The sequence below is a fragment of the Heptranchias perlo genome, chromosome 5 (assembly GCF_035084215.1).
Source record: "Heptranchias perlo isolate sHepPer1 chromosome 5, sHepPer1.hap1, whole genome shotgun sequence".
In the NCBI taxonomy this organism is placed as follows: domain Eukaryota; kingdom Metazoa; phylum Chordata; class Chondrichthyes; order Hexanchiformes; family Hexanchidae; genus Heptranchias; species Heptranchias perlo.
The window spans coordinates 53717194-53743504 of NC_090329.1; the positions used below are offsets into that span (position 1 = coordinate 53717194).

At 40.9% G+C, this 26311-nt stretch overlaps 1 protein-coding gene across 1 annotated transcript; it reads right to left on the reverse strand.

Moving 5' to 3' along the window:
- Nucleotides 1–26053, reverse strand: cimip2c (ciliary microtubule inner protein 2C). Its single transcript, XM_067983767.1, has 4 exons — nucleotides 25853–26053; nucleotides 16998–17271; nucleotides 11406–11518; nucleotides 1–291 (listed from the first exon to the last, which is right to left on the reverse strand). Exons 1-4 carry the CDS (start codon nucleotides 25924–25926, stop codon nucleotides 288–290), a joined length of 465 nt encoding a protein of 154 aa, XP_067839868.1. The 5' UTR covers nucleotides 25927–26053; the 3' UTR covers nucleotides 1–287.
- Between the last annotated feature and the right edge of the window lie 258 nt (nucleotides 26054–26311).

Genomic DNA, 26311 nt, shown 5'->3' on the forward strand with positions numbered 1-26311 from the left:
TTTACCCAAATCTGATTTACAAAGCTACTGTTATGTAATAGTCACATAAAATTACATGTGTTTTTATACAAATTGGAAATATCTAAGATCTGCTTTCATAGTATGAAATTGGATTTTGGATAAAATCCTACGACAAAAGTGAAACTAACTCAATTTCAGAAGGAAACCATTGGTCAAATCTGTAAATATTAAACACCATGGAGTTGCTCTTCTCCTTGCTGAATAATGAAGCTGAGTGTTTGCAACCTTCTGGTGTCATATTGGGTTGAAGAGACGGGAGAGATAAGTTACCTGTAATAAAGTATGAAATTGAAAGCAAATCATGTAGGATAATTAAGTAATTTGCGGAACAATATTTTTTTAAGAGATTGTTTTGCAATTGAGCAAATGTTCTTTAAATGCCTATTTGTCTAAGAGTTTTACAGTCCAACACCATCTGATGCAATTATCCACAAAACCACAGGTGTAATGATGTTCATCAAGTTTAAGCTCATTAGTTTAGACCTTTAACTTGGTCTAGATAATGAAACAGTTTGCACTTGGGGGGACCAGAACCAAAGATCCAGCTATCTAACTGAATATCTGAAACTTAGGACTTTGAATGTCATATTGGAAGTTGTGGTATTACAGTGCTGACACTTGAAGAGACTAAAACTGAGCATTTGGTTCCACAAGAAGTCCTGCCATAGGCATTGCAAATTAACATTGGCATTAAATTCATAAAGACATCTATGCAGAAATGACACAAATTTTGGTGAAATTATTCTTCTAAAAGCAAGGTTATCTGCAAAAATGGTTTCTTTAATCTCAACCCAGTTCCCAATGGATGTAGGCCCACAATTCAGCACGTTGGAGTTATAAGCCAGTTAGTGCAACATCTATAGTGGAAAAAGTGTTCAAAGGTATTTTTCAAGATGCTATCAATAATCATCTAAAAGGCACAAGAACTGTAGGAATAGACACCACGGATCTGGAAAGAACAGATTGTGCCATAGAAATGCGCTAAATTCTCAGAGGAGACAACAAAAGAGATAGTGAGTAAGATGAAACAGAAAAAAGGAGTGTATGACAGATGTCAGGTTGATAACACAAGTGACACCCAGGCAGAATATAGAAAGTTCAAAGGGGAAGTGAAAAAGAAAATAGGAGGGGCAAAGAGGGAGTATGAGAAGAGACTGGCGGCCAATATAAAAGGGAATCCAAAAGTCTTCCATAGGCATGTAAACAGTAAATGGTTAGTAAGAGGAGGGGTGGGGTCGATTAGGGACCATAAAGGAGATCTAGTCATAGAAGCAGAGGGGATGGCCGAGGTACTAAATGAGTACTTTGCATCTATCTTTACCAAGGAAGAAGATGCTGCCAGAGTCTCAGTAAAGAAAGATATAGTTGAGATAATGGATGGGCTAAAAATTGATTAAAAAGAGGTACTTGAAAGGCTGCTGTACTTAAAATAGATAAATCACCTGGTCTGGATGGGATGCATCCTAGGTTGCTGAGGGAAGTAACGGTGGAAATTGCGGAGGTACTGGCCATAATCTTCCAAACATCCATAGATATGGGGGTGGTGCCAGAGGACTGGAGAATTGCAAATGTTACACCCTTGTTCAAAAAAGGGTGCAAGGATAAACCCAGCAACTACAGGCCAGTCAGTTTAACCTCAGTGGTGGGGAGACTTTTAGAAACGATAATCTGGGATAGAATTAAGACACTTGGACGAGGGTGGATTGATTAGGGAAAGCAAGCACAGATTTGTTAAAGGCAAATTGTGTTTAATTAACCTGATAGAGTTTTTTGATGAGGTAACAGAGAGGGTAGATGAGAGCAATGCAGTTGATGTGTATGGACTTTCAAAAGGCGTTTGATAAAGTGTCGCACGGTAGGCTTATCGTCAAGATTGCGGCCCATGGAATAAAGGGGGCAGTAGCAACATGGATACAGAATTGGATAAGTGACAGGAAACAGAGACTAGTGGTGAATGGTTGTTTTTTGGACTGGAGGGAGGTGTACAGTGGTGTTCCCCAGGGGTCAGTGCTGAGACCACTGTTTTTCTTGATTATATATTAATGACTTGGACTTGGGTGTACAGGGCACAATTTCAAAATTTGCAGATGATACAAAACTTGGAAGGGTAGTAAACAGCGAGGAGGATAGTGATCGACTTCAAGAGGATATAGACAGGCTGGGTGAACACGTGGCAGATGAAACTTAACGCAGAAAAATGTGAAGTAATACATTTCGGTAGGAAGAACGAAGAGAGGCAATATAAATTAGAGAGCACAATTCTGAAAGGGGTACAGGAACAGAGAGATCTGGGGGGTATATGTGCACAAATCGTTGAAGGTGGCAGGGCAGGTTGAGAAAGTGGTTTTTAAAAAAAAGCATATGGGATCTTGGGCTTTATAAATAGAGGCAAAGACTACAAAAGTATGGAAGTCATGATGAACCTTTATAAAACACTGGTTCGGCCACAACTGGAATATTGTATCCAGTTCTGGGCAGTGCACTTTAGAAAAGATGTGAAGGCCTTAGAGAGGGTGCAGAAGAGATTTACTTGAATGATTCCAGGGATGAGAGACTTTAGTTACGTGGATAGACTGGAGAAGCTGGGTTTGTTCTCCTTGGAACAGAGACGGTTGCGAGGAGATTTGATAGAGGTATTCAAAATCATGAAGGGTCTAGACAGAGTAGATAGAGAGAAACTATTCCCATTGGCGGAAGGGTCAAGAAACAGAGGACATAGATTTAAGGTCATTGGCAAAAGAACCAAAGGTGACATGAGGAAAAACTTTTTTTTACACAGCGAGTGGTTAGGATCTGGAATGCACTACCCGAGGGGGTGGTGGAAGCAGATTCAATCATAGCCTTCAAAAGGGAACTGGATAAGTACTTGAAAGGAACAAATTTGCAGGGCTACAGGGAAAGGGCGGGGGAGTGGGACTAGCTGGATTGCTCTTGTATAGACCAGTCATAGACTTGATGGGCCGAATGGCCTCCTTACTTGCTTTCTATGATTCCGTAAATGTAAGGTCAATCCATTTTAAAATGCATTTGTTAAAGTACCTGTGTGTATTTAAAGAAGGTTAAAGTTAATTGTATTCCACTTGTGGGGGAGTGCAAAACTAAAGGTCATAAATATAAAAAGTCACTAAGATAGATTACGGGGAAAGGCCGGGGGAGTGGGACTAGCTGGATTGCTCTTGCAGAGAGCCAGCACAGGCTCGACGGGCCGAATGGCCTCCTTCTGTGCTGTGTAACCATTCTATGATTCTATTAACAGGTAAATGCTATTTGGGTGAAAACTGCTTGATTTAAAAAAAAACAGATGATGATGATAATTGGAAATAGTTCTGGCTCAGACAGTGCTTACTGGAGTTCTTCAGGCATCTGTTCTAAGGTCCTGATGTTTGCACTGTTTGTAAGTGTATTAGAGGAAAATGCTTCTTGTAATATAACGTTTGCTGATAATGCCAGGTTATGTGGCCAAATGACAAGGTTATGGGACATTGACAACATTCAAAGAGTCTAGGCTCAATTAAGCAGATGAGGTATGGAATAGATGATGGATTTTAGTGTCAATAAATGTAAGGTAATGCACATCGGAACAACAAACATGAACACCCAAGGCTCCATTAGCAAAGGTAATTGATTTGAATGATTGATTATTCAATGAAAGTTCCCAGTCACTGTAAAGCTGTTATTAACAAAGCTAATCTAATATTACGATATATCTTGAGGGGATTTGATTACATGTTAAAGCAAATTGTTCTAACCTTGTATAATTCATTGTTGAAGACAACTTTGGACTATTGTGTGCATTTTTAGGAACTTTGTTCGGTCTTTAAAATGATGGGAATGGATCATTTATTTGTAAAAACTATTTTTTTTTAAAATCCTATATCCACTAGTTTGGGGAAAAATCCTTTTCAATTACTTATTTTAATGGACGTATTGCCCTGTAAATTGCTCTGAGCGGCAAACCAACAGCGCTCGCTGCTCATTAGATTTAAATTCACACGCTAAGTTACCACGTTCTTTTTGGCGGCAACTTCCTTGAACTAAGAGTTCAAAAAACTGCAGTGTTCTTTCCCAGGCTGTGTGAGTGGGGAAAGGAGCTCGATGTCCCCTCAACCAATCAACTAGAAGCAAGCCACGCTGTGAGAACCAGGAAGTGAAACTCATTAACAAACTGTGCAGACTAAAAACAGAAAGTGCGTGATAAGGTTAGTAAATGTACTGCAATATGAGACAGAGAAAGCAAAATAAAGAGAGGGTTAGATCAAAAGACTGAGATAAAAGAGACAGAAAGAAAAAGTTTTTAATGTTCAAAAACTATTAAAATCAGGAGTAATGAGACTCCACATTTTTAGAAGTTAATTTTCAGTACCAGAAAGCTTGTTTGACAGTCATTAATAATGACCTCACCATTAAAAGATAGTCTAGACCTAAAAAACTCAGCGTGCCGTTTTTGTAGCGAGATTAGTTAGTTTCCAGCTAGGCAGGAGAGCAAGTTCGGCTGGACTATTGATTCCAGCCAGCGAAGTCCCTTTAACGCAAAGCTTTCAGATCACCGGTGAATCAGGAGAGCAAGTTCCGGATTTCCTTGTTTGATTTCGCATGTGTGGTCCCCAGAACTTGCTCTTTGATTTACCCATTAATAATGGTGAGCGTTGTTAGGCTCATCGTTATTTTACGAGCAATTTCCGGCCCAATACTTCTGTCCTCTACTTCTACGCTCACAGTCCAAGATATTTCACTCTATGTTATCCATTCTTTTCAGCATTTTAAGGACCTGGATCATATCTCTTTATAGCCTTTTCTCTTATGAAAACAAATTGATTTATGCAAATATACCTTTGTAACATTGAGCCCTAAACCCCAGAATTATCTTTTGCACTTTTCTGTGAACCCCCTCCAATACATTTGGGTTCTTTTGAAGGTTACTTTGTTAAACGTTTCACATTAATTGTATACTTTTAGTGACTGGTCAATAAGCACACTCAAATGCTTTTCTATTCTAGTTTTGAAAATGGGTGCTCACTCATCCTATCACAAGAGTCATTGGACAGTGGTTAGGGGCAGGAACCTGGCTGATTTTCCCCATTCAACTCTCGCCTCTAAGTCAGAAAACTGTGGGTTCAAGCCCCACAATGCACTTGAGCAAACAAACTAAACTGATACTCCAGTGCAGTTCCGACGGAGTGCTGCATCATCAGAGGTGCCGTCTTTCAGATGAGATGCAAAACCAAGGCTCCTTCTGCCGCTCAGGTGACACTAATCAGAGAAAAGCAGTGAGTTTTCCCAGCATCTCGGCCAATGTTCCTCCCGCCACAAACACCACCAAATAGAACAGATTATCTGGTCATTCATTCACATACTGTTTGTGGAATCATGCTGTGCACAAATCGGCCACCATATTTGCCTCCCTAACAGTCACTGCTCTTCAAAAGTAATCCATTCATTGTAAAGTGCTTTGGGGCATCCTAAAGACATGGTAAGACATTATATAAATGCAAGTTTTTTTTTTCCTTTTCCTAACTTTAGGCACTGAGGCCAATTGTATCACATGATCACTGCACTAACTCAGATCAGCCAGCTCACCACAGCCTGGGAATAAAACCTGGGACCTTTCTGGACTGTATGGTTCACACCTCACTGAACAAACTTGTTAAGCCATCGGCAACAGTGTTTCCTGTTCTAAGATGCATTGCTGTACATTGATATCTGCACTGAAATTCATGCATCCACTGTATTTTAATATTTAATTTAAAATATTGAGGATTAGAACTTGGAACATTTCCCAAACTTGTTTATTTTAAAATTGAAATAAAAAATAAGCATTTATGGAAGTGTATTTCTGTTTTTATTCAACCAAAGAATGATGTTGTCAGATAGCCTATATATTACCCCATGCGTGTCTAGCATCACTTGAGTGTGTTTGGATAACCACACGAGAAAATTTGAGGATGTTCTGACTGAACTGGTAAACTCAAAGGAAGAGATAACAAATAATCACAAGAATCCAACAGAAAATATAAGCCCTGATTTTAACTTGGGGTGGCAGTCATGCGGGCGGGGGCCAAGGCGAAGCGGCAAACCATCCCAACCTTGGCAGCGTGAGGCCCGGGAAATTCTAACAGGAGGTCACCACTGGGGACCCGAAAGAACCATTCTTGGCACTGAGGTAAGTGGCTGGCAGAGGTTTCAGGAGGACCTTGCAGTCGGAGGAGGGTAGTCCGGGGCAGGGGAGGCTGAATGTTTCTTTGTGAAGCCCAGAGGTGCACTCCTCCTGTTCCTGGCCACACAAGGAAAGCCAAAATAAGTAAAAACACATCTTTTTTGGGCTTCTTTTGGCCCCCAACTCCACTTCAGCTTCCCTGCTCAGGCCACTGGTTCAAATAGCAGTAGGACCCAAATGATGTCATTGGAGCCTGATATGCATATTTAAAGAAGGACCCCACTGGTTTCCAGCAGATGTCCCTCTGGAGCAGGTTAAAATTGGAGCCAGTGAGAGGAGAGCAGGATCTCAGCAGGTATGTCCCATGAGTGGTTTTAACTGCCTGCCTAGTTTCCACTGGATGGGCAGGGTCAAAATCACCATTGTAATATCTGGAGCAATTATGATAAAAAGATCAATTTTGCCAATTGCATCTATTCTGGGCCACAATTTAGATTTGCTTGATGACTTTGTGTAAAGAACTGCAAAGGATTTCTCTTAAATTTGTTTTAGCTTTCTGAAACATGGTTATGATTTTAAAGTTTATTTTATTCTATGAAAGAATCATTAAAAAAATTAACTAAATCACAATTAAGATGTACATTTGTTGATGTATATAATACATCATTTTAACAGAGAAAATGATGTTGACTTACCTACTGAAGTAACCAGTCTGCAACATTAATTAGGGGGACCCAGGACTATTAATATTATACATTACTGTATAAAGAGCAACACCTGCTTTTGTGTTACATATTACACCCATGATTCATAGTCTCTGCATGGACAATGCACTCTAAATGCATTAGCTTTGGTCTCTGAAAACAATAGGAGCACAAAGCATGCAGGAAAACTATACAGCAACCTGGCCCTGATTCAGAAAAAGTGCAGCTGGGTAGCACATATTTGTACCAGTTGACATTTTACATCTGTCGATGTGCATTCTAAACCAAAGCACTAACTTGGGTGTCTTCTGCTCTTAAAGGTCCTGACCCAGTAAGGGAATATTACACCAGTAATCATTTGTAACACTAAACTACAATTTTAAAAAACTGTCTTAAACAACCAAAACAGGACATGGTCTGACTCCAATATAGGCCTGCCATCTTGGAGCTGAGTCAGTGTGAAGAGATGTTTACTACAAATATGCAGCTTGTTCCTATTTTGCAGACATAGATGCTGTCACTATTCCTGACACTGGACAAGCATTTGAGAATTAAGGTAGCTAGTGGTTTGCGTTTGAACCAGGCAGTCCCATTTCAGGGTTGGCCTTCAGGTCATTTTAATGATGCACCTGGGATTAATATGCTTACTAATTGTCTGGCAAAGTATGTTAAAGTATTAATGATTTAAAATAGCCCTGAGCCATGAGATGGATAAATTGTGAATTGATCAATGTAATCCATTAACGCTTAACAAACATCAGCATGGAGAACTTGGATTTATATGATGTTCATGATTGCCAGTTTAATTGATGTCAAGCATAAGATTGCTCTACAAATGGCATGCAATTTAATCAGTATCATGAAGTTTACACACCAACAAATTAGCAAACATCTTATATGTCAAACTATATATTGTCAGCAAATTTGTAGAAATACTGTAATTCTTGTGCATTTTAGAAAAGGATGGATATACTGAACTATCTATTATATGGACAAAGATACTAGAAGTGTGAGTAAAACCAATTGTATAGTGTCCTGAATGCAGCTACGTGGTGATGTTGTTTGATGAATGTTTGAATGCTGCCCAACTTGAATAATCTTGGGTTGACTCGTAAATATTTTTCAAAACAAAAATGTAATTATTCACGCACAGGGTCAAGATATCTTTCTACCTATGTGCACACATAGATTATCACTGTGTATATTCTGGTACTCGTGTGTCTTGGTCATGGCACTTACTACTGGAGGCACAGCAATATCGCTGTTTTTGTATAACACTACCTGGTTGTAGTGACGATGGAGTCAGATTACTGGTGGTCCTATAATGAGGATGCATCTGCTCTTCCTGGCAACACAGCTGGTGATCCACTGACAGGTACTTGTCTTTTACCAAAAAAGGTTGTGTTGGGGGGTGGGAGCAGATATTTGATCCACTGTGATCTAGTGGTTTTCTTTATGTCCATTTTCTCTAGCTCTGATGCTGACATAAAGGCACTCTATAGATGCAAATTGTTGGTCTGATTGATTGCGGTAGGGGCTGCATTCAATTCTTTGAAAAAAAATTGCAATTTCCCCTAGTATTGTAGAAGAACAGAATAATCCTTCTGTGGTAGGCTTGAAGCTCTTGTCCAGCTACTAACAGGATCAAGGATCAGATCTTTGATTTTAGCTTCACAAATATCTAAATGTTAGGGCATAAACTTTAAACTGCCAGCTAAATAGTCTGAAGTTATGTAAATCTAGCAATTTTCTATAAACAGAGCTCTCAAGATTGGACAAGTATTAGATGAAAATTTCATTGTAAGCTGTACACCTGAGACATCTCATAAAACATAAACATGGCTTAAAACTTAAAGTTGCATCATTCAAATGAGCCATGTCAGATGGCCTGTCTGAGCTTTAATTCAAGTTTGCCGTGGAGTTACCATACATCAAGCCACTCTGTGTCATTGATTTTCTTTAGTTATGTATAGTAACCCAGTCTTGCAGCCTGTAACCACCAGCAACATCTTTACATTCAGTTTTACAGACATTTTGTAACTTTTTCTGAAGGCACATGAATACAGGGAGTTTTGGATGAAACCATCTTTTAAAAAAAAAAGGAGCCTGTTGTTTTTATTCACTTCCTCTAAGTGTGATTGTTTTAAGAAATGGTGGCCTGCTGATCCTCTGTCCACAGCAGAATGGAATATTTTGTCTATGGAGATTTATAATGGCAAAGAGTCTACTGTAAATCCAAAGGTAATTGGACAATTTTGGAAGCAACCTGGAACCCCTTCATAGAGGCTCCGAAACAATATTAATATTAAAAGCATAGCATAGACCTCCGTCTAATGAGACTTGGTGCTGTGAGGATGGGGCATCCTTTGGCAATATGTAAATATAATGGAACTTAAATCACCTAGTATTTGGTAACATAATTTTGTAACACTTTCCATTCAGTACTTACAACATTGTGGTTTTTCAAAACCCTCTAGTTTTGATGTAATTCAAACTCACACATTTTGAAGTTAACACAACATTAACATATTACAGCATAATATAGGAATAGATAAAAGGGGTCCCAGACAGATGATATATTAAGATAAGCACAAAGGCAAGGGGCCATATATTCAAGCTTAGATGAAAAGAGGTGAATACACAGTTAAGATGTAAATTCTTCACACACAGAATGGTGAATGTGTGGAATAGACTACCCAGGGAGGCAGCGCAGGCAGGGGATGTAATGCATTTTGTGAAAGTAACGATTACGTTTTTTGGCAAACAGGGCTATTGAAAGGGTACATGGGATAAAGTAGGGTTTAAAGTCTGTGACTTTCAGAGTGGGCAAATGGTTTGAAATGATCTTTTCTAATCCTGCAAAGTGGGACATAACAGGGCGAGGGGGTAAATAAGTAGATCTAGTGATTCAGCATGGGTAACCGTGGTTGCCTGAAGCTTACTTGATTGCCATAGGAAGTTGGAGAGGAATATCCCAAAGTTTTTGCAGAAATTGGCCAAAGGGTTTTTTTTGCCTTCCCTAGGAGTTACATTTACGAGTGATTTGGGTGGTTGGTGCATGAGGTTGCACTGTCTAATGAATAAAATGAATATTATGGGCCTGATAGACTTTTCTCATCCTTCTTTCTGTTTGTTCATATAAATTCTTTGAACTGGAATCGATGATAAAATGTTTATTTTGCAATATCTGTGTAAATAATGGGACTACATCAAAAAGTTAGTCCTGATTGCAGCCTGGATTTTCAAATCTGAGGAGTCTAACCTGCAGATATCTCTCTGCACTCCTTCATTTTTTGTCACTTTTTTTTGTATTCGTTCATGGGATGTGGGCGTCACTGGCGAGGCCGACATTTATTGCCCATCCCTAATTGCCCTTGAGAAGGTGGTGGTGAGCCGCTTTCTTGAACCGCTGCAGTCCGTGTGGTGACAGTTCTCCCACAGTGCTGTTAGGAAGGGAGTTCCAGGATTTTGACCCAGCGACGATGAAGGAACGGCGATTTAGTTCCAAGTCAGGATGGTGTGTGCCTTGGAGAGGAACGTGCAGGTGGTGTTGTTCCCATGTGCCTGCTGCTCTTGTCCTTCTAGGTGGTAGAGTCGCGGGTTTGGGAGGTGCTGTCGAAGAAGCCTTGGCGAGTTGCTGCAGTGCATCCTGTGGATGGTACACACTGCAGCCACAGTGCGCCGGTGGTGAAGGGAGTGAATGTTTAAGGGGTGGATGGGGTGCCAATCAAGCGGGCTACTTTTTCCTGGATGGTGTCCAGCTTCTTGAGTGTTGTTGGAGCTGCACTCATCCAGGCAAGTGCAGAGTATTCCATCACACTCCTGACTTGTGCCTTGTAGATGGTGGAAAGTCTTAGGGGAGTCAGGAGGTGAGTCACTTGCTGCAGAATACCCAGCTCCTGACCTGCTCTTGTAGCCACAGTATTTATGTGGCTGGTCCAGTTAAGTTTCTAGTCAATGGTAACCCACAGGATGTTGATGGTGGGGGTTCCGCTATGGTAATGTCGTTGAATATCAAGGGGAGGTGGTTAGACTCTCTCTTGTTGGAAATGGTCATTGCCTGGCACTTGTCTGGCGTGAATATTACTTGCCACTTATCAGCCCAAGCTTGGATGTTGTCCGGTTCTTGCTGCATGCGGGCACGGACTGCTTCATTATTTGAGGGGTTACGAATGGAACTGAACACCGTGCAATCATTGGCGACCTTCTAACCTTACGATGGAGGGAAGGTGATTGATGAAGCAGCTGAAGATGGCTGGGCCTATGACACTGCCCTGAGGAACTCCTGCAGCAATGTCTTAGGGCTGAGATGATTGGACTTGTTTACTAGTACACAGCACAATGTGTAAATCGCAGTGAAACATGTCCTTTCTGTTTCATATAAAGAAAATGAAATCCAACTCTCTGGCTTTTCTTCACTCCCAAACAATCAAAGATTTATTAAATATTATTTTGCTAAATCAGTGATCTGCCTAAATGATACTGTAATAATTCATTTTGAGTTCATTACACCCTGCCATACTCACATATTAGGTAAATGAGGGAATGTGTCCTCCTCTTTTCCAGCCATCACAAAGTGATCCACTCTGGGTATTGTACCCGTCTTATCCTTGTAACTCTCCCGGTGTTGCTGGGCTAGCTATAGTGAAAATACAATTTTTTAAAAACTATATTATAAAGAAACAACTAAGAATTGTCTAGTGCTATTCTTTGCTTATACAGCAGTATGATGTCCAATTCTCTTAAGTATTTTGTTGTTCCATAATTTCCAGTGACAATATTGTGATGTCCCATCTTTTCCTTTGCTATTTCAGTTCATCAATATGATGTCATTGTTTTCCGTCTGGCATAATGATGTCATTATTTCTTTTGCTGCATTACAATCTTCATAATTTTGTAGAACATCACAAATTTAATATCACCATGTACAAACATTTTTAATCTTTGTTTTGTCACCAAAAATCCCAAATGTTGGAAAAGTGTAATTAAACAATTTATGACATCAATACTTATAAAATATTCAAAGATTATTTTTCAGATATAATTCACAATACTTTTAATTGTTTATATTGGTTTATAGTGACCATAGAACTACCAGAAGGAAATCTAACGAGAATGGACCATGATACTTTCTAATAATACAAAAAGGTCTGGAGAATTTATGTGGTGACGTTAACTCTGCATTGAATTTCTGAGTACAAAGGATAGAACCTGGACAATGACAATGTCTGGGAAGGAGCACGGCAGGCAGGACAAGTGGAATATGGAGCTTTATTCTGCACACACTTTATAGATGATACAGAGCATTAAGGTGCAGTTGCTGTGTTCATGGTATAAAAATGCAGATAGTCAATGTTATCCTGATATTCAAAATGGAGTGATTATAGACCAGTAGCAGAAAAAAATCCTTCAGTATTTTAGAGTAGCAACTCATATGTGCATGGTGCTTCTTGTATTAAAAAATCTCAGAGCACTTTGATGAGTGAAGAGGTGGCATCCAAGCAGAAAAGAAGATTTTTTTTGGGGGGGGCGGTGGGCATTAATGAAGATATAGTTGAATAGATGGGTTTTTAATAGACTTTGGAGAACAAGGAGGGTCAGTAATGCAGTAGTGGTTTGGGAACAGAATTTCAGAGAGAAAGGGCACAATGACTGAAAGATTGGCCTCTGATGGAGGAGCAGAGGGAGCTGCGTGGGAAGTAAGCTTTGACTTGTATAATCCTGTGATGATGGTCACAAACAAGCTGAGGATTCAGAGAATGGAATCCTTCAAGATTCATGTAGGTAGTGGCATTGTGCAATGAAGCACACAATCTGTGTGGGTGACATCTATAATCCTCTAGATCCTCAGACATCCTGCCATTTTCTGAAATTCCATAACCTTCTCATGCTTTGCTGATTGTCCATAGAAAAGAAGATGAAATTGCTTGCTCATGCAAACAAAACATCTATCAACTGCTTTGTATATATCTCTGTACTGCAGATGACAAATATGGCTGATGTCACCAGTGGCACTTGGAAATGATCCAGAGGCATAGTAGCTGTGGGCTGTTATGATTGTCATAGCCATTGGCAGGGCCAAGCCTATGGATGACTTAGACTACAGGTCACTCTGCAGTATATGACACAAATCAGACACAACCTCCCTTGTGAATCGTGGCATGTGCAAGCACTGCTCCTCTGACATTTTGTATTATGTGTGCCTCTCTATATTAACGTGGGTATAAGGTGTAGACAGTGGACACAAAGCACCTGTGATGCAGCCACACCTGCGTTGCATCTTCCTGTTGGTCCACCTCTTTGTCCAGAAAAACACATCTACAGGAGAATTTATATGGAAAATTCATTATGCTATTAATGAGGTTGGGGCAAAAATAACAATGGCAGAACAACTGCCACAAATTTACCTTGAGCTAAGTTAAAAGACGAAACAGAAAAAATGGAGGTATACATTGTCCTTGCAGTCTCCATGCAGAGCTCTTTAAAAGCACTTCCGTCAACAGCTGAGGCCCTAGCAACCCTGGACTCACTTTGTGTGGGTGGATAGATGAATCAGTGATAATTCAGCGGAATTCGGAGAAAATTACCTGAAGGACGTTAATATGTCATTCAAGGCTCATTTACATATTGAAACTGACGGAGTTATATTGGATAACCCCCGAAAACAGGCGCTGGAATGGCGGTGCGCGATTAACCCGTGCCCGTTTGTTGTGATGCAGCCAGCACGCAATATACGTGCTGCCTGATGATTTCTATGATTGCTGCGGCAGCCAGCGCTACCTGCACTGTTGAGTGGCTGCAGACACCAGCAGGGTGTGTGCACCTCTTAAATGGGAGGTGCACTGTGACTGCAGGAAGTGGTGGAAGTCAATTGTGTAGTGAATCTGTGCTGCAATATAGTGAAGCGTTGGAATGATAGGATATCTGGAATTTTTAATGAGCAACAACTTGGCTGCTCAAAGTTTGCGGGACTCTTTTTTTTATTTTCAAAATATAAGATACGGGTCTGAAAGGAGAACGAACAGAGATCAGAAATCAAACACATCCACAAATGGTGGTCTCGTCCTTATGTTTAAAACTTGTTTTTTTAAAAATATTGAATAAAGGTTGCTCAAAACTAAATCCCACATCCTTCAATCTGCACGTCAGCCCCCACCAATCTGCCGATCTGAGTTTGTACCAGGCTTGTGAGTGCGTGCACCAAGGTTCTCTGCTGATGCACTAGAGGCTTTGGTGTAAGAGTTGGACAGAAGGACAGGCATCCTGTATGCGCAAGAGGGCAAGACACCCTCCAGACATATACTGCCCCCCCCCCCCCCCCCTCAAGGCAATAAGCGATGAAGTCAATGCCAGGGGCATAGCACCACGAACATGGATGTAGTGCGGGAAAAAGTGCAATGATTTGACACGAGTGGTCAAGGTGGGTGAGTTCAACTGTCAAGTGGCATCTCCCACCAACAACATCACTAGCCTCATCCAATTCTCCACGAACTACACCCCCCATCACCCACATACCAACAAACTCTTTCAATCAGTACTCAGCTCTTCCAATCAGATGCTTCATCTCACCCTCACACACTACCACTGTTGCAAGCCGCACACCCATAACTCAAGGGTCACACACACTGGCAGCTATTCAACCATGACAGCCACATCTTGCAGGACACTCAACGACACATATCCTGCTTTCCTGCAGGAGAAGGTGACGCATAACAGGAGGCAGCAAGTGGCAGTGGCTTCATGAAACATGAACCTGCTGTCCTCTCTCAGGATGATAATAACTTGCTCTCCGATTTTTCCTGCCAAAGTGCATAACCTCACATTTTCCAATATTGTATTGCATCTGCCAAATCTCCGCCCACTCACCCAGCCTGTCTATATCCCCTTGTAGGTTTTTTATGTCCTCCTCATTCTCCACTTTCCCTCCCATCTTTGTATCATCTGCAAACTTTGATATGTTACACTCGGTCCCCTCCTCCAAATCGTTAATATAGATTGTAAAGAGTTAAAGACCCAGCACCGACCCCTGCAGAACACCACTGGCTACTGGTTGCCAGTCCGAGAATGAACCATTTATCCCAACTCTCTGCTTCCTGTTAGGTAACCAATCCTCCACCCATGCCAAAATATTACCCCCAATCAGTGATTCTTTATCTTGAGCAATAATCTTTTATGTGGCACCTTGTCGAATGCCTTCTGGAAGCCTAAATACACTACGTCCACTGGTTCCCCTTTATCCACCCTGTACGTTATGTCCTCAAAGAACTCAAGCAAATTTGTCAGACATGACTTCCCCTTCGTAAAGCCATGCTGACTTTGTCCTATTAAATTATGTTTATCCAAATGTTCCGCTACTGTCTCCTTAATAATAGACTCCAAAATTTTACCCACCACAGATGTCAGGCTAACTGGTCTATAATTTCCAGCCTTCTGCCCATTATAGGCCCATTCTACTCAACCTCTCTTCATAGGACAACCCTCTCATCCCAGGAATTAATCTAGTGAACCTTCATTGCACCGCCTCCAAGGCAAGTATATCCTTTGGTTACCTTTAGTTAACAACAATCTGTCAATCTCAGATTTAAAATTAACAATTGAGCTATCAACTGCCATTTGCGGAAGAGAGTTCCAAACTTCTACCAACCCTTGCGTGTAGAAGTGTTTCCCAACTTCACTCCTTAAAGTCCCGGCTCTAATTTTTAAGTTATGTGCCCTAGTCCTAGTGTTCAAGTATAGGACACCTCCAAAAACAAGTACAAATGCATCAGCAGCCAGAAGCAATAATTCAGCAACTGACCTGTAACTCCTGCATGATCCCTTTAAATAGTGCTGGTGGGGGTCCTCCATGCCATTTAAGACCTGTTCAGCTGTGCGAGGTTAAGTGCGTGGAGCTGCGAAATAGCAGCAGTCCCTTTAAATCAGCGTTGCACATTGATTTATGTCATAACCTCCCTACTCTACATGCTGCTGGCGTTAGTTAGGTAGCCACCTTTACCAGGGTGACGTCCTGCGCATGTCACGCCGGAAATATGTGCGCGCATCTCAAACTGCAATTTTGGGGCTTAGGTGTCCGTGTAGCGCCTACAGAACGGGCACTACGTGGCCCGATTTAACCCCCACAAACTTCTAAGGGACCAGAAGGAAATGCTAACAGAAAATTACATGGGTCGCAAAATCGGCAGAAAACAAATATGATTGTTTTCCACTTCAATTTTCAGTCAGTTTTGCCCAATTTATTCCATTTTTCAAGTGAAACTGATTGGAAAATTTAGGCTGAGATGTTTTCACACTAGTAAATACAGGGTTGAAATTGATCTAGGCCAGTAGCTCAAAACGGGCTCAAAGCGAATGGGCAGCCCATTTTACAATGCGCCTGATTTTCTTTTCTAATGAAGTTAACGGAAATGAAAATCAGGCATGGTGGAAAACGGGCTGCCCATTCACTATTAAGCTCATATTTTGCTCGACTGCCCTGAATGTTTTGACACATTACCCATGAATCTTTGCAGGCTATTTACTTTACATTTTGTGTCAATGCAAAGTGGTTTCAGCTTTGTGCTGATGTAAACTGTGTACCCAAAACTGGGTAATGAAATCAGCCAGAATTACTCTTTGTCAACAATGTGAGACCACTTCATGGAGGCAGTCTCAGGGCACTTTATCAGCTACAGTATAATTACAAACTGCGCAAAGCAAACTGTAAAAGGTTCTCATGTTGTTGGCTATATCACCTGTAGAATTTTTAAACTTGATTTTAAAATTGTTTGATGTTGGCAAAGAACTGACTAGTCCCAAGCACTTTAAACATCAAATTTCACTTGCTCTTGTATACTGGTGAGTAAAGTCGCATGATCACATTCTGTGCTCTGGGGAGAACAACTATCCATTCCAGAACTTTCAAACTTTAACCTAACAATGTGCCTGTGGTAGAATATCAGACCAGAATCTGCTTTGTATGACCAAGAGACAACGTGAAGCCACCAAGAATTCGGGCTCCAATCACCCTAAGTAGGTACTTGTATCAAACCGGTACATGTAGTATAACAGCACCATTAGTTTCTCCTCAGTTTGCTTAGACAGAAAATAATTGCTATTATTGCCTGTTGTTTTGGTCTCACCTTATCAAACGTTTTCAGTTCTTCAATCCTGTCAAAATCCACATCGTATCTAGACCACTGTGGGGCATATAGCCATCTGTTCCTGTTGTGGGACCTATCTGCTATTACAAGAGAGGGGTCATTGGAGTAAATGGTCGGGAATTGTCCTCCTTTGCTGTAAGGGCTCTGACTTGTATTCAGAGCTGACAGACGGAAATCTTGGAAGTATTTCCTGGTGGCGTTTCCATAGGTGTCACCATATTTAAAATTTATAGTAGGAACATAGCCACGGTATCTGGAAACAAGAATATAACAAATATCAATAGGTCAATTCAGTCCACAAAATGTCTCTCTGATGAGAGTGCACTGTCCCAATTATTCTTCAATAATCCTTAAAGATTATATCGCAATGAATGAGAGAATGCATGGTGATCTGGTCAGATATCCTATTATATCCACATTGTCAGGCTGAGATTTAGAAGCTCTGGAATGGCATGCCAATCTCCCCAGTACATAGTGGAGAAGTTTTAACAGGAGAAGAGTCAGCTCAGGGAGCAGCATCTTGTAGAATTTGGATAGGATGCCATTGGGCAATGGGGCTTTTTATCGCCAACATCACTGGCTGCGATTAGGGAATTGAGCAATTGTGGACTCTCCTGGAGAGCTGGAGATGGGCTGGATTGGCTAGTTCAATATTGTATAGTTTATTGTTGCATGACCTGGGACTCAGAAGTGTCAAGCAAGGCATAGTTATTTGCAAATTCCCTATTAATCTGAGTAGGATGAGAAATGAGATTACTGTTAGTTTTCATACCTACTGCAACAACTTTGCTTTATGTTTATAGTTGTATCAAGTATGTGAGGTGCCACCCCAGCTTTTTGCTGTGTTCATGGTATTTAGGTCTGGTATACCAGAGAAACTCTGTCATTTGTTTTAGCCACCCTCTGCTCTGAAGCAGGGCTCATTCAATGCTCTATGTTCAATGTCTCCTGTGTTTAGTTTCTAGCTTCTATCTTTCTTTCTCTGGGTTTGCAACTCTTGGCAGCAATGAAAATGATGCTGAAGGCCTCTGTGGTCTCCCACAATGGTACCTCTCTCTGTTGGGGAGAGCGGTATCCCTTGTTCTTGGTTATTGTAGCAATTGTTGAATTATGCCCTTCTCAACATTGATTATAAAATATTAGCCAAAGTTCCAGCCTCCAGGCTGGGTGCAGTTATTCCTAGACTAGACCACAGAGATCGGACAAGTTTTACACAGTGCTGTCACATGAGGAACAACATTTGCTGGTTTTTCAATATCATGAGCCATTGTAATAGTACGAACACCTTTTCCCTGGGCTTCTACCTGCTTGTAGAAAAAACAGCTAACTTGGTGGAGTGGAAACCTAGAGGAATTGGATTAATATCCTGTCCTCACAACCCATCTCCACAGTTTGCACCAATAGCCTCGGCTCTCCTGCATTCCCCATCCTTCAAGGCCAAACATCCATGGAGTATAGGCTGGAGGGCTGAACAGAAAATATGCCCATGTGCCAACGACATAATGTAGTATGTAACTAGCTCTGCCCCCTCATTCCCAACATAAGTAAATGGTTAATCAAAGAAGCAATGGGACCACTTAGAAATGAATGGTGCCATCTTTTACTTGAGAATGGTGGCGATAATAATATGTATTTTGCTTCAGTTTCCACAGAGGAGGGTGAAAGTGGGACTTTAGGAATACCTGAGGAGAATGTGAAAGAGTAAACTGTATTTTTAAAAAAATAAGATTAAAAAGACAAGTCAGTAGGCCCAGTTGATATGATTTTTTTTTCATTCATGGGATGTGGGCGTCGCTGGCGAGGCCGGCATTTATTGCCCATCCCTAATTGCCCTTGAGAAGGTGATGGTGAGCCGCCTTCTTGAATCGCTGCAGTCCGTGTGGTGAAGGTTCTCCCACAGTGCTGTTAGGAAGAGAGTTCCACGATTTTGACCCAGCGACGATGAAGGAACGGCGATATATTTCCAAGTCGGGATGGTGTGTGACTTGGAGGGGAACGTGCAGGTGGTGTTGTTCCCATGTACCTGCTGCTCTTGTCCTTCTAGGTGGTAGAGGTTGCGGGTTTAGGAGATGCTGTCGAACAAGCCTTGCCGAGATGCTGCAGTGCATTCTGTGGATGGTACACACTGCAGCCACGGTGTGCCAGTGGTGAAGGGAGTGAATGTTTAGGGTGGTGGATGGGGTGCCAATCAAGCGGGCTGCTTTGTCCTGGATGGTGTCGAGCTTCTTGAGTGTTGTTGGAGCTGCACTCATCCAGGCAAGTGGAGAGTATTCCATCACACTCCTGACTTGTGCCTTGTAGATGGTGGAAAGGCTTTGGGGAGTCAGGAGGTGAGTCACTTGCTGCAGAATACCCAGCCTCTGACCTGCTCTTGTAGCCACAGTATTTATATGGCTGGTCCAGTTAAGTTTCTGGTCAATGATGACCCCCAGGATGTTGATGGTGGGGGTTTCGGCGATGGTAATGCCATTGAATGTCAAGGGAAGGTGGTTAGACACTCTCTTGTTGGAGATGGTCATTGCCTGGCGCGAATCTCAAAATACATAGGGAAGTTGGGGAAGAAATAGAAAAGACAGTTTAATGCAGAGAAATCTGAAGTGGTACATTTTAGGAAAAAAGGTCGGTGAAAGGAAGTCTGTTCTAAACAGTAACATTTTTGAGAGTCGAAGAACAGAGATCCAGAATGCAGATATATCATTTTTAAAAGTAGAAGTGCAGGAAGGAAACTCCATAAAATAGGGAAAAGGAACTCTCGGATTTATATATAGGACATTGAATATTTGACTCTAGCCTTTTGTGCATCTGCCCTCCCTTCACCCCACCATTGGCAGCCATGCCTTCAGCCACCTCGGAGCCACACTTTTGAATTCCCTCCCTAAAACCTTCCATCTCTCAATCTCCCTGTCCTCCTTTTAAGCCCTCCTCTGACCAAGCGCTCGGTCACTCCTCTTAATATCTCCTTCTTTGATTCAGTGTTTCATTTTTGTCTGATTACACCTCTGTGAAGTGCTTTGGAACATTCTTCTACATTAAATGCAAGCTGTTGTTTTTGAGTATAAAAGGAAGTGATGATGAATCTTTACAAGATGTTGGTTATGTCACAATTGGAGGACTGTATGCAGATCGGTGCATCCCTTTTATAGGAAGGATATTAAAGGCACGGCAAGAGTACAGTGAAACTTCACGAGAATTATACCATGAATAAGAAATTATAGTTATGAAGGCTCAAAAAATTGGGATATTTTTCACTGGAAGATTAAAGGGAGTTCTAATAGAAGTTTTCAAAATTCTGAATGTTTTGATAGAGTAAATAGCAAAAGTTTATTTCTACTGGTTGGCAAATTGATAACAAGAGGACATAAGGGGTAATATGCTGACTTTGTGCTCCCAGTGAGGAATTGGACTAATCAGGAAAAGTACATCAGAGATTTGGCCGCACACTCCATTTGATATTCTGACCATTTAAATAAACATTAAAATTTAACTGGCATTTGAGGTGCCTGTATCCAAAAGTAGCGATACAGATTGTCACTCTACAGGTATGAAGACAATCCTCTGACTATTACGACTGTCCAAATATAATTCATGTGGGACAGAGAAGTGACATGGACTGATTCCACATTTCATCCTAATGAAATGATTACTTACAGTAATTTCAGTACAAAGGAACGCTATTATTTTGATCAAATGAGAGGTTAAGGATCTTTATTCACTGCAATTCAGTGTACAGAATTTTATTTTCTTCAATAAAAAATACAAAACAATTTTAAATTTTGTTACTTTATAATGTGAAGAATCTTCGGCTCTTCTTCCATAAAATTAGACATCATCTCTCAGAGGGAACATAGAATAATTCATGAAGGTTTATGAAACTGCTTGCTCTGCTGATGCATAATGGATCAGGATTTCATTTGCAGCATTAGGAATACATGAATCATCAAAGATAGTTTACATTTCAGCCCATTTAACATGACAAAAAACATTTCAGAGTGTCGGGATCTCTGTCTTATTAAGAGAATGCTGCAATGAAAAATAACTTTCAGGAACTTTTTTTTAAAACTGCTTTGAAAAGATATAGGGGGTGAAACTGGTTCACGTCAGTAGTGCATAATGGGTTCCTATCTAATTGGCAGCCCATTTTACATCAAGGCTACAGAAACAGCTTCACAGAGTTAAAGTTGTCAGTACTCTTCAGGATCTTGACTGGCTCATTAAGACGCCCTCTCTGTTATCTCTTCCCTAGCTTAAACAAACTCAGCTTCCCATTTTAGCGCAGGTGCCTGATGCCAGGTATCAGATGGGTAGCCCTTTGCTGAAACTTTTCTAGTGGCATGATGTCCTGCCTGAAGATGGCAATCAGAATTGCACACAGTGCTGTAATGACATTAATCAATTCCCTGTATTAGCTCAGTGTCACATAACGTTCTATGGAACCCAAGACCTTATTTGGTTTATTTACTATTCCCACACACTGTGCATTTGGTTTCACGATCTGTCCACCAATACTCCCAGATCCTTTTCCTGTGATGTATGTTGTAGATTGACACCATTTCGTGTATAGTTCCATTGTTTATTCTTTTTCCTTAAACTCATCACTTTGCACTTGCTGACATTGAATTTAACTTGCCATTTTTCAGCCCAGCTTCCCAATCTATCCAGAGCCCTCTGCACCTAATCAGCATGGCCTTGATTGTTTGCACTCTGTTCCCCTGCACCCGCTACACACACACACACACACACACAACACATTGGGTCATTGGCAAACTTTAACAGTTTGATCTTTCTCCATATCCACATCATTGCTTTTGAATGTGGACAGCAAAGGTTCCAGCACTGATCCTTGAGGCGCTCGAGGGGCCGATTGGCCTACTCCTGCTCCTATTTCTTATGTTTTTATGTTCACTCTACTGGTCATCTCCTACCACTCCAACTTGGCTTCATGCATGACCACCACTGTTTCCTTTCATGCAGGCAGTTGCCAAACCACTTCAATAACTGCCCACCTATTCTGTGATTTCCTACCTTATTGACCAACCACCTATGTGATACTGTATCAAAAGTCTAGATAAACAATGTCCATGGAGTTTTCTTTATGCAAAAATTCTGACACCACCTCCTCATAGAATTCTAACATGATCTTTCCTCATAATGCCATTCCTACCTGCTCTGATCATTTCATACTTCTCTGGGTGTTAATGAGTTTAATAACTCAAATTCGTGCTTTGGTCTTTCTAATCCATTCAAGCCATATTTTTGCAGGGACAATGTTGGGATTATTCACCGTTACTACTCAGGTGATGTGCTTGCTTCCTCTTAATTGGCTGAACCAGCGCAAAAGATCGGGGAACTTTAAAGATAGGTGAATTACGCCCCAAACCGCTTACGTTCGTGTTTTACATGATCTTTTACGCTGGTTTAAGATTCAATCCACCTGAATCAGGCCCTGCCCACTAAACTGGCTACGCTCCCAGGTCAAAATTGCGAGATTCTGTCGATTGCTCTGGTTCGGGAAGGCTCTTCAATTTGCACTCATTTTCCTAGGTGCACAGGCACTAGTAGGCATGCTTAAATTTTCTAATATCAAAAAATATTTAATTTACTAAGAAACTGACTAGTGTACAATTATCAAATGGTTCAGTATAGTTTTTTTTAAGTCATTTTCAGTGATTTTAAATCCGGTTACTCGCAGGTGGAGGACTGGACACCCTTATTAAAAATGCTTATTTTTGGTGATTAAACCCATTTTCAGCTGAATTAATAAAACTGCACCAGGTTTCCAGTGTTAAATACATCAAAGAATACTTTTTAATGAAAAGAAAAAAAAAGAGACCATTACGTACTTTTAAGCTACCCACTTGCACTGGTTCATGGATGATTTTACATTTGTGATTATGCAAATGATTTTTAACGGAAACTTGAACTGTAACTTAACCAGCGCAATTTCAAGCGCATTTTGGGTGCAATTTCCTGATTGCCCAAAGCAGAAACTACCCAAAAGAACATAAATACTGCCTATTCACAGTAGAACCTGTGCAATATGAATGTACCCTGACTAATCCAGTCATCTGCATTCTAAATAACACGTTCTGCATTTCTTTCCAGATAGCTGCCTATATAACAGCTATAATTGCAGAAGATGTATTCGAAAAGCCATACAATGTCATACATTGGGTGAATCCCAGAATATTTAGTATTGTGCTGATATTCAGCATAACAATTGTGGTTGTAATGACAGATTGACACCATTGAGATTTCACATTAAATTGAACTGAAAGCCATTTTAGTAACTGGAATTTTAAGTGTGCTTTGTTTGTGAGGAAGCATGAATATTACTTTTTTTTTACAGTGAATTACCTAACATTTTAGTTTCCTGCAATAGCATGCCAAGCTTTATTTCTATAATATTTGATAAATTCTTCAATTTCAACATTTTGAGCCTGTTCCATGTTGCCTACTCGGTTTGCCAATTATTCACTGGACACTGGGACATATGTCTATGACCAGCAAGGGAGAATATATTCATATCTTTGGTAGATTAAATGGTGAATATATATAGCTAATGTAGCCTGCCTACTGACCTCAAATTTAAAGCCATTTATATATAAACATAGAAACATAGAAGATAGGAGCAAGAGTAGGCCATTCGGCCCTTCGGGCCTGCTCCACCATTCGAAATGATCATGGCTGATCGTCTAACTCAGCACCCTGTTCCTGCTTTTTCCCCATATCACTTGATCCCTTTAGCATTAAGAAATATATCTATCCCCTTCTTGAATACATCTAATGACTTGGCCGCCACTGCCTTCTGTGGTAGAGAATTCCACAGGTTCACCACCCTCTGAGAGAAGAAATTTCTCCTTATCTTGGTTCTAAATGGCATACCCCGTATCCTGAGACTGTGACCCCTGGTTCTGGACTCCCCAGCCATTGGGAACATCCTCCCTGCATTTAGTCTGTCTAGTCCTGTTAGAATTTTATACGTTTCGATGAGATCACCTCTCATTCTTCTAAACTCTAGTGAATATAGGCCTAGTCGACCCAATCTCTCCTCATACGTCAGTCCTGCCATCCTAGGAATCAGTCTGGTAAACCTTCGCTGCACTCCCTCCATGGCAAGGACATCCTTCCTCAGATAAGGAGACCAAAACTGCACACAATACTCCAGATGTGGTCTTACTAAGGCCCTGTATAACTGCAGTAAGACATCCCTGCTCCTGTACTCCAATCCTCTTGCAATAAAGGCCAACATACCATTCGCCTTCCTAACTGCTTGCTGCACCTGAATGCTCACTTTCAGCGACTGGTGTACAAGGACACCCAGGTCTCATTGCACCTCCCCTTTTCCCAATCTGTCACCATTCAGATAATAATCTGCCTTTCTGTTTTTACAACCAAAGTGGATAACCTCACATTTATCCACATTATACTGCATCTGCCATATTCTTGCCCACTCACCCAACTTGTCTAAATCACATTGGAGCCTCTTTGCATCCTCCTCACAGCTCACATTTCACCCCAGCTTTGTGTCGTCTGCAAACTTGGAAATGTTACATTTAATTCCCTCATCCAAATCATTGACATATATTGTGAAATCATTGATATATATTGTGAATAGCTGGGGCCCAAGCACTGATCCCTGCGGTACCCCACTAGTCACTGCCTGCCACCCAGAAAAAGACCCATTTATTCCTACTCTCTGTTTCCTGTCTGTCAACCAATTCTCAACCCATGTCAGTATATTCCCCCCAATCCCATGTGCTTTTATTTTGCACGTTAACCTCTTGTGTGGGATCTTATCAAAAGCATTCTGAAAATCCAAATACACCACATCCACTGGTTCTCCCCCATCTATTCTACTAGTTACATCCTCAAAAAACTCCGGTAGATTTGTTAAGCACGATTTCCCTTTCATAAACCCATGCTGACTTTGTCCAATCCCGTTAATGCCCTCCAATTGTTCTGTTATCACATCTTTTATAATAGACTCTAGCATTTTCCCCACTACTGATGTTAGGCTAACTGGTCTGTAATTCCCTGTTTTTTCTTTCCCTCCTTTTTTAAACTGTGGGGTTACATTTGCCACCCTCCAATCTGTAGGAACTGTTTCAGAGTCTATAGATTTTTGGAAGATGATCACCAATGCATCCACTATTTCCAGGGACACTTCCTTTAGTACTCTGGGTTGTAGATTCTCAGGCCCTGGGGATTTGTCAGCCTTTCGTCCCATTAATTTCCTTAGAACTATTTTTTTACTAATACTGGTTTCCTTCAGTTCCTCCCTCTCACTAGACCCTTGGTTCCCTAACATTTCTGGCAGGTTATTTGTGTCCTCCTTAAAACTAAAACTAAATCTAAATCAAAGGCCCATAAATCTAAATCTAAGCAACCACTATCCTAGCCACTCCCTGACAGAGCACATTCAATGTATGTTTGTACAGAAGCATAGTACAGTCTCAATCAGTGACTCCCTGAACCTAGTTTTTTTTGGGGGGGGGCATATTTTGTGTGGCTATGTTTGGCTCTATTTCAAGACAAAACTGAATGAGTTTAGTTAGGACTGAATGACCCTGGAAATCTCAGGGCAGCTGTAGCTTGTGAAGCATGATGAACTGGAACAGAGGTGTTTTGTAATTTAGTGAAGCAAACATTTTTTATCTGAATAATAAAAACTTAGCTTTTATAGCTGTTATTTCTGCATTGGTTGAAAATTTCCAAACAATACTGGATGTGACTGAATAACGTAAACAGTAATACCTGCAGTCGTTACAGACATTATCAGAACTGTCTAACACAAATTATGACATCTAATATTATTACTGCACTATTATTCTTACCCAGGCATTAAGGCAGGAGGAATGTATGTCGCATTGTAGTTGGTTATGAGTGTCCCAGCACTACGGGAAGCCATGATTCCACAAAGTTTGCTTCAGAAATATTGAGAGCCAAACAAAACGAATGAAAACAATCTGCTTTTATTTGTTTTCTTGCACAGGCAATGATCCCCTGCTGCCCTGTTTTTAGCCCCGGCAGCGGCAGCTGTCAGTAACCGCTGTACTCTGTGTAACAAACAGTTTCCAAGCAACCACACCGCGCTGCTTGAGTGCATCACATCAAGGGAGGTGCCATCAATAAACCCCGCCTTGTGCGATTAGCTGTGAAAGGCATTTGGTTGAATACAGTCCTTAAGTATTCTCTAATAAAGCTGAAGTTTATAAAGTCTGAATGGGTCTAAAATATCTTGCATTATTTATAATCCATTTCATTCTGATCTTTCATCAATTTCACTCCCAATA

Bases quoted from the DNA above. Each gene is read 5' to 3' on its own strand.
- cimip2c (XM_067983767.1), bottom strand. From the start codon at position 25,926: ATGGCTTCCCGTAGTGCTGGGACACTCATAACCAACTACAATGCGACA. The intron at 17,272-25,852 runs GTAAGAATAATA...TCTTGTTTCCAG, and splicing joins CCTCCTGCCTTAATGCCTGG to ATACCGTGGCTATGTTCCTA. The intron at 11,519-16,997 runs GTGAGACCAAAA...TTTTCACTATAG, and splicing joins AACTGAAAACGTTTGATAAG to CTAGCCCAGCAACACCGGGA.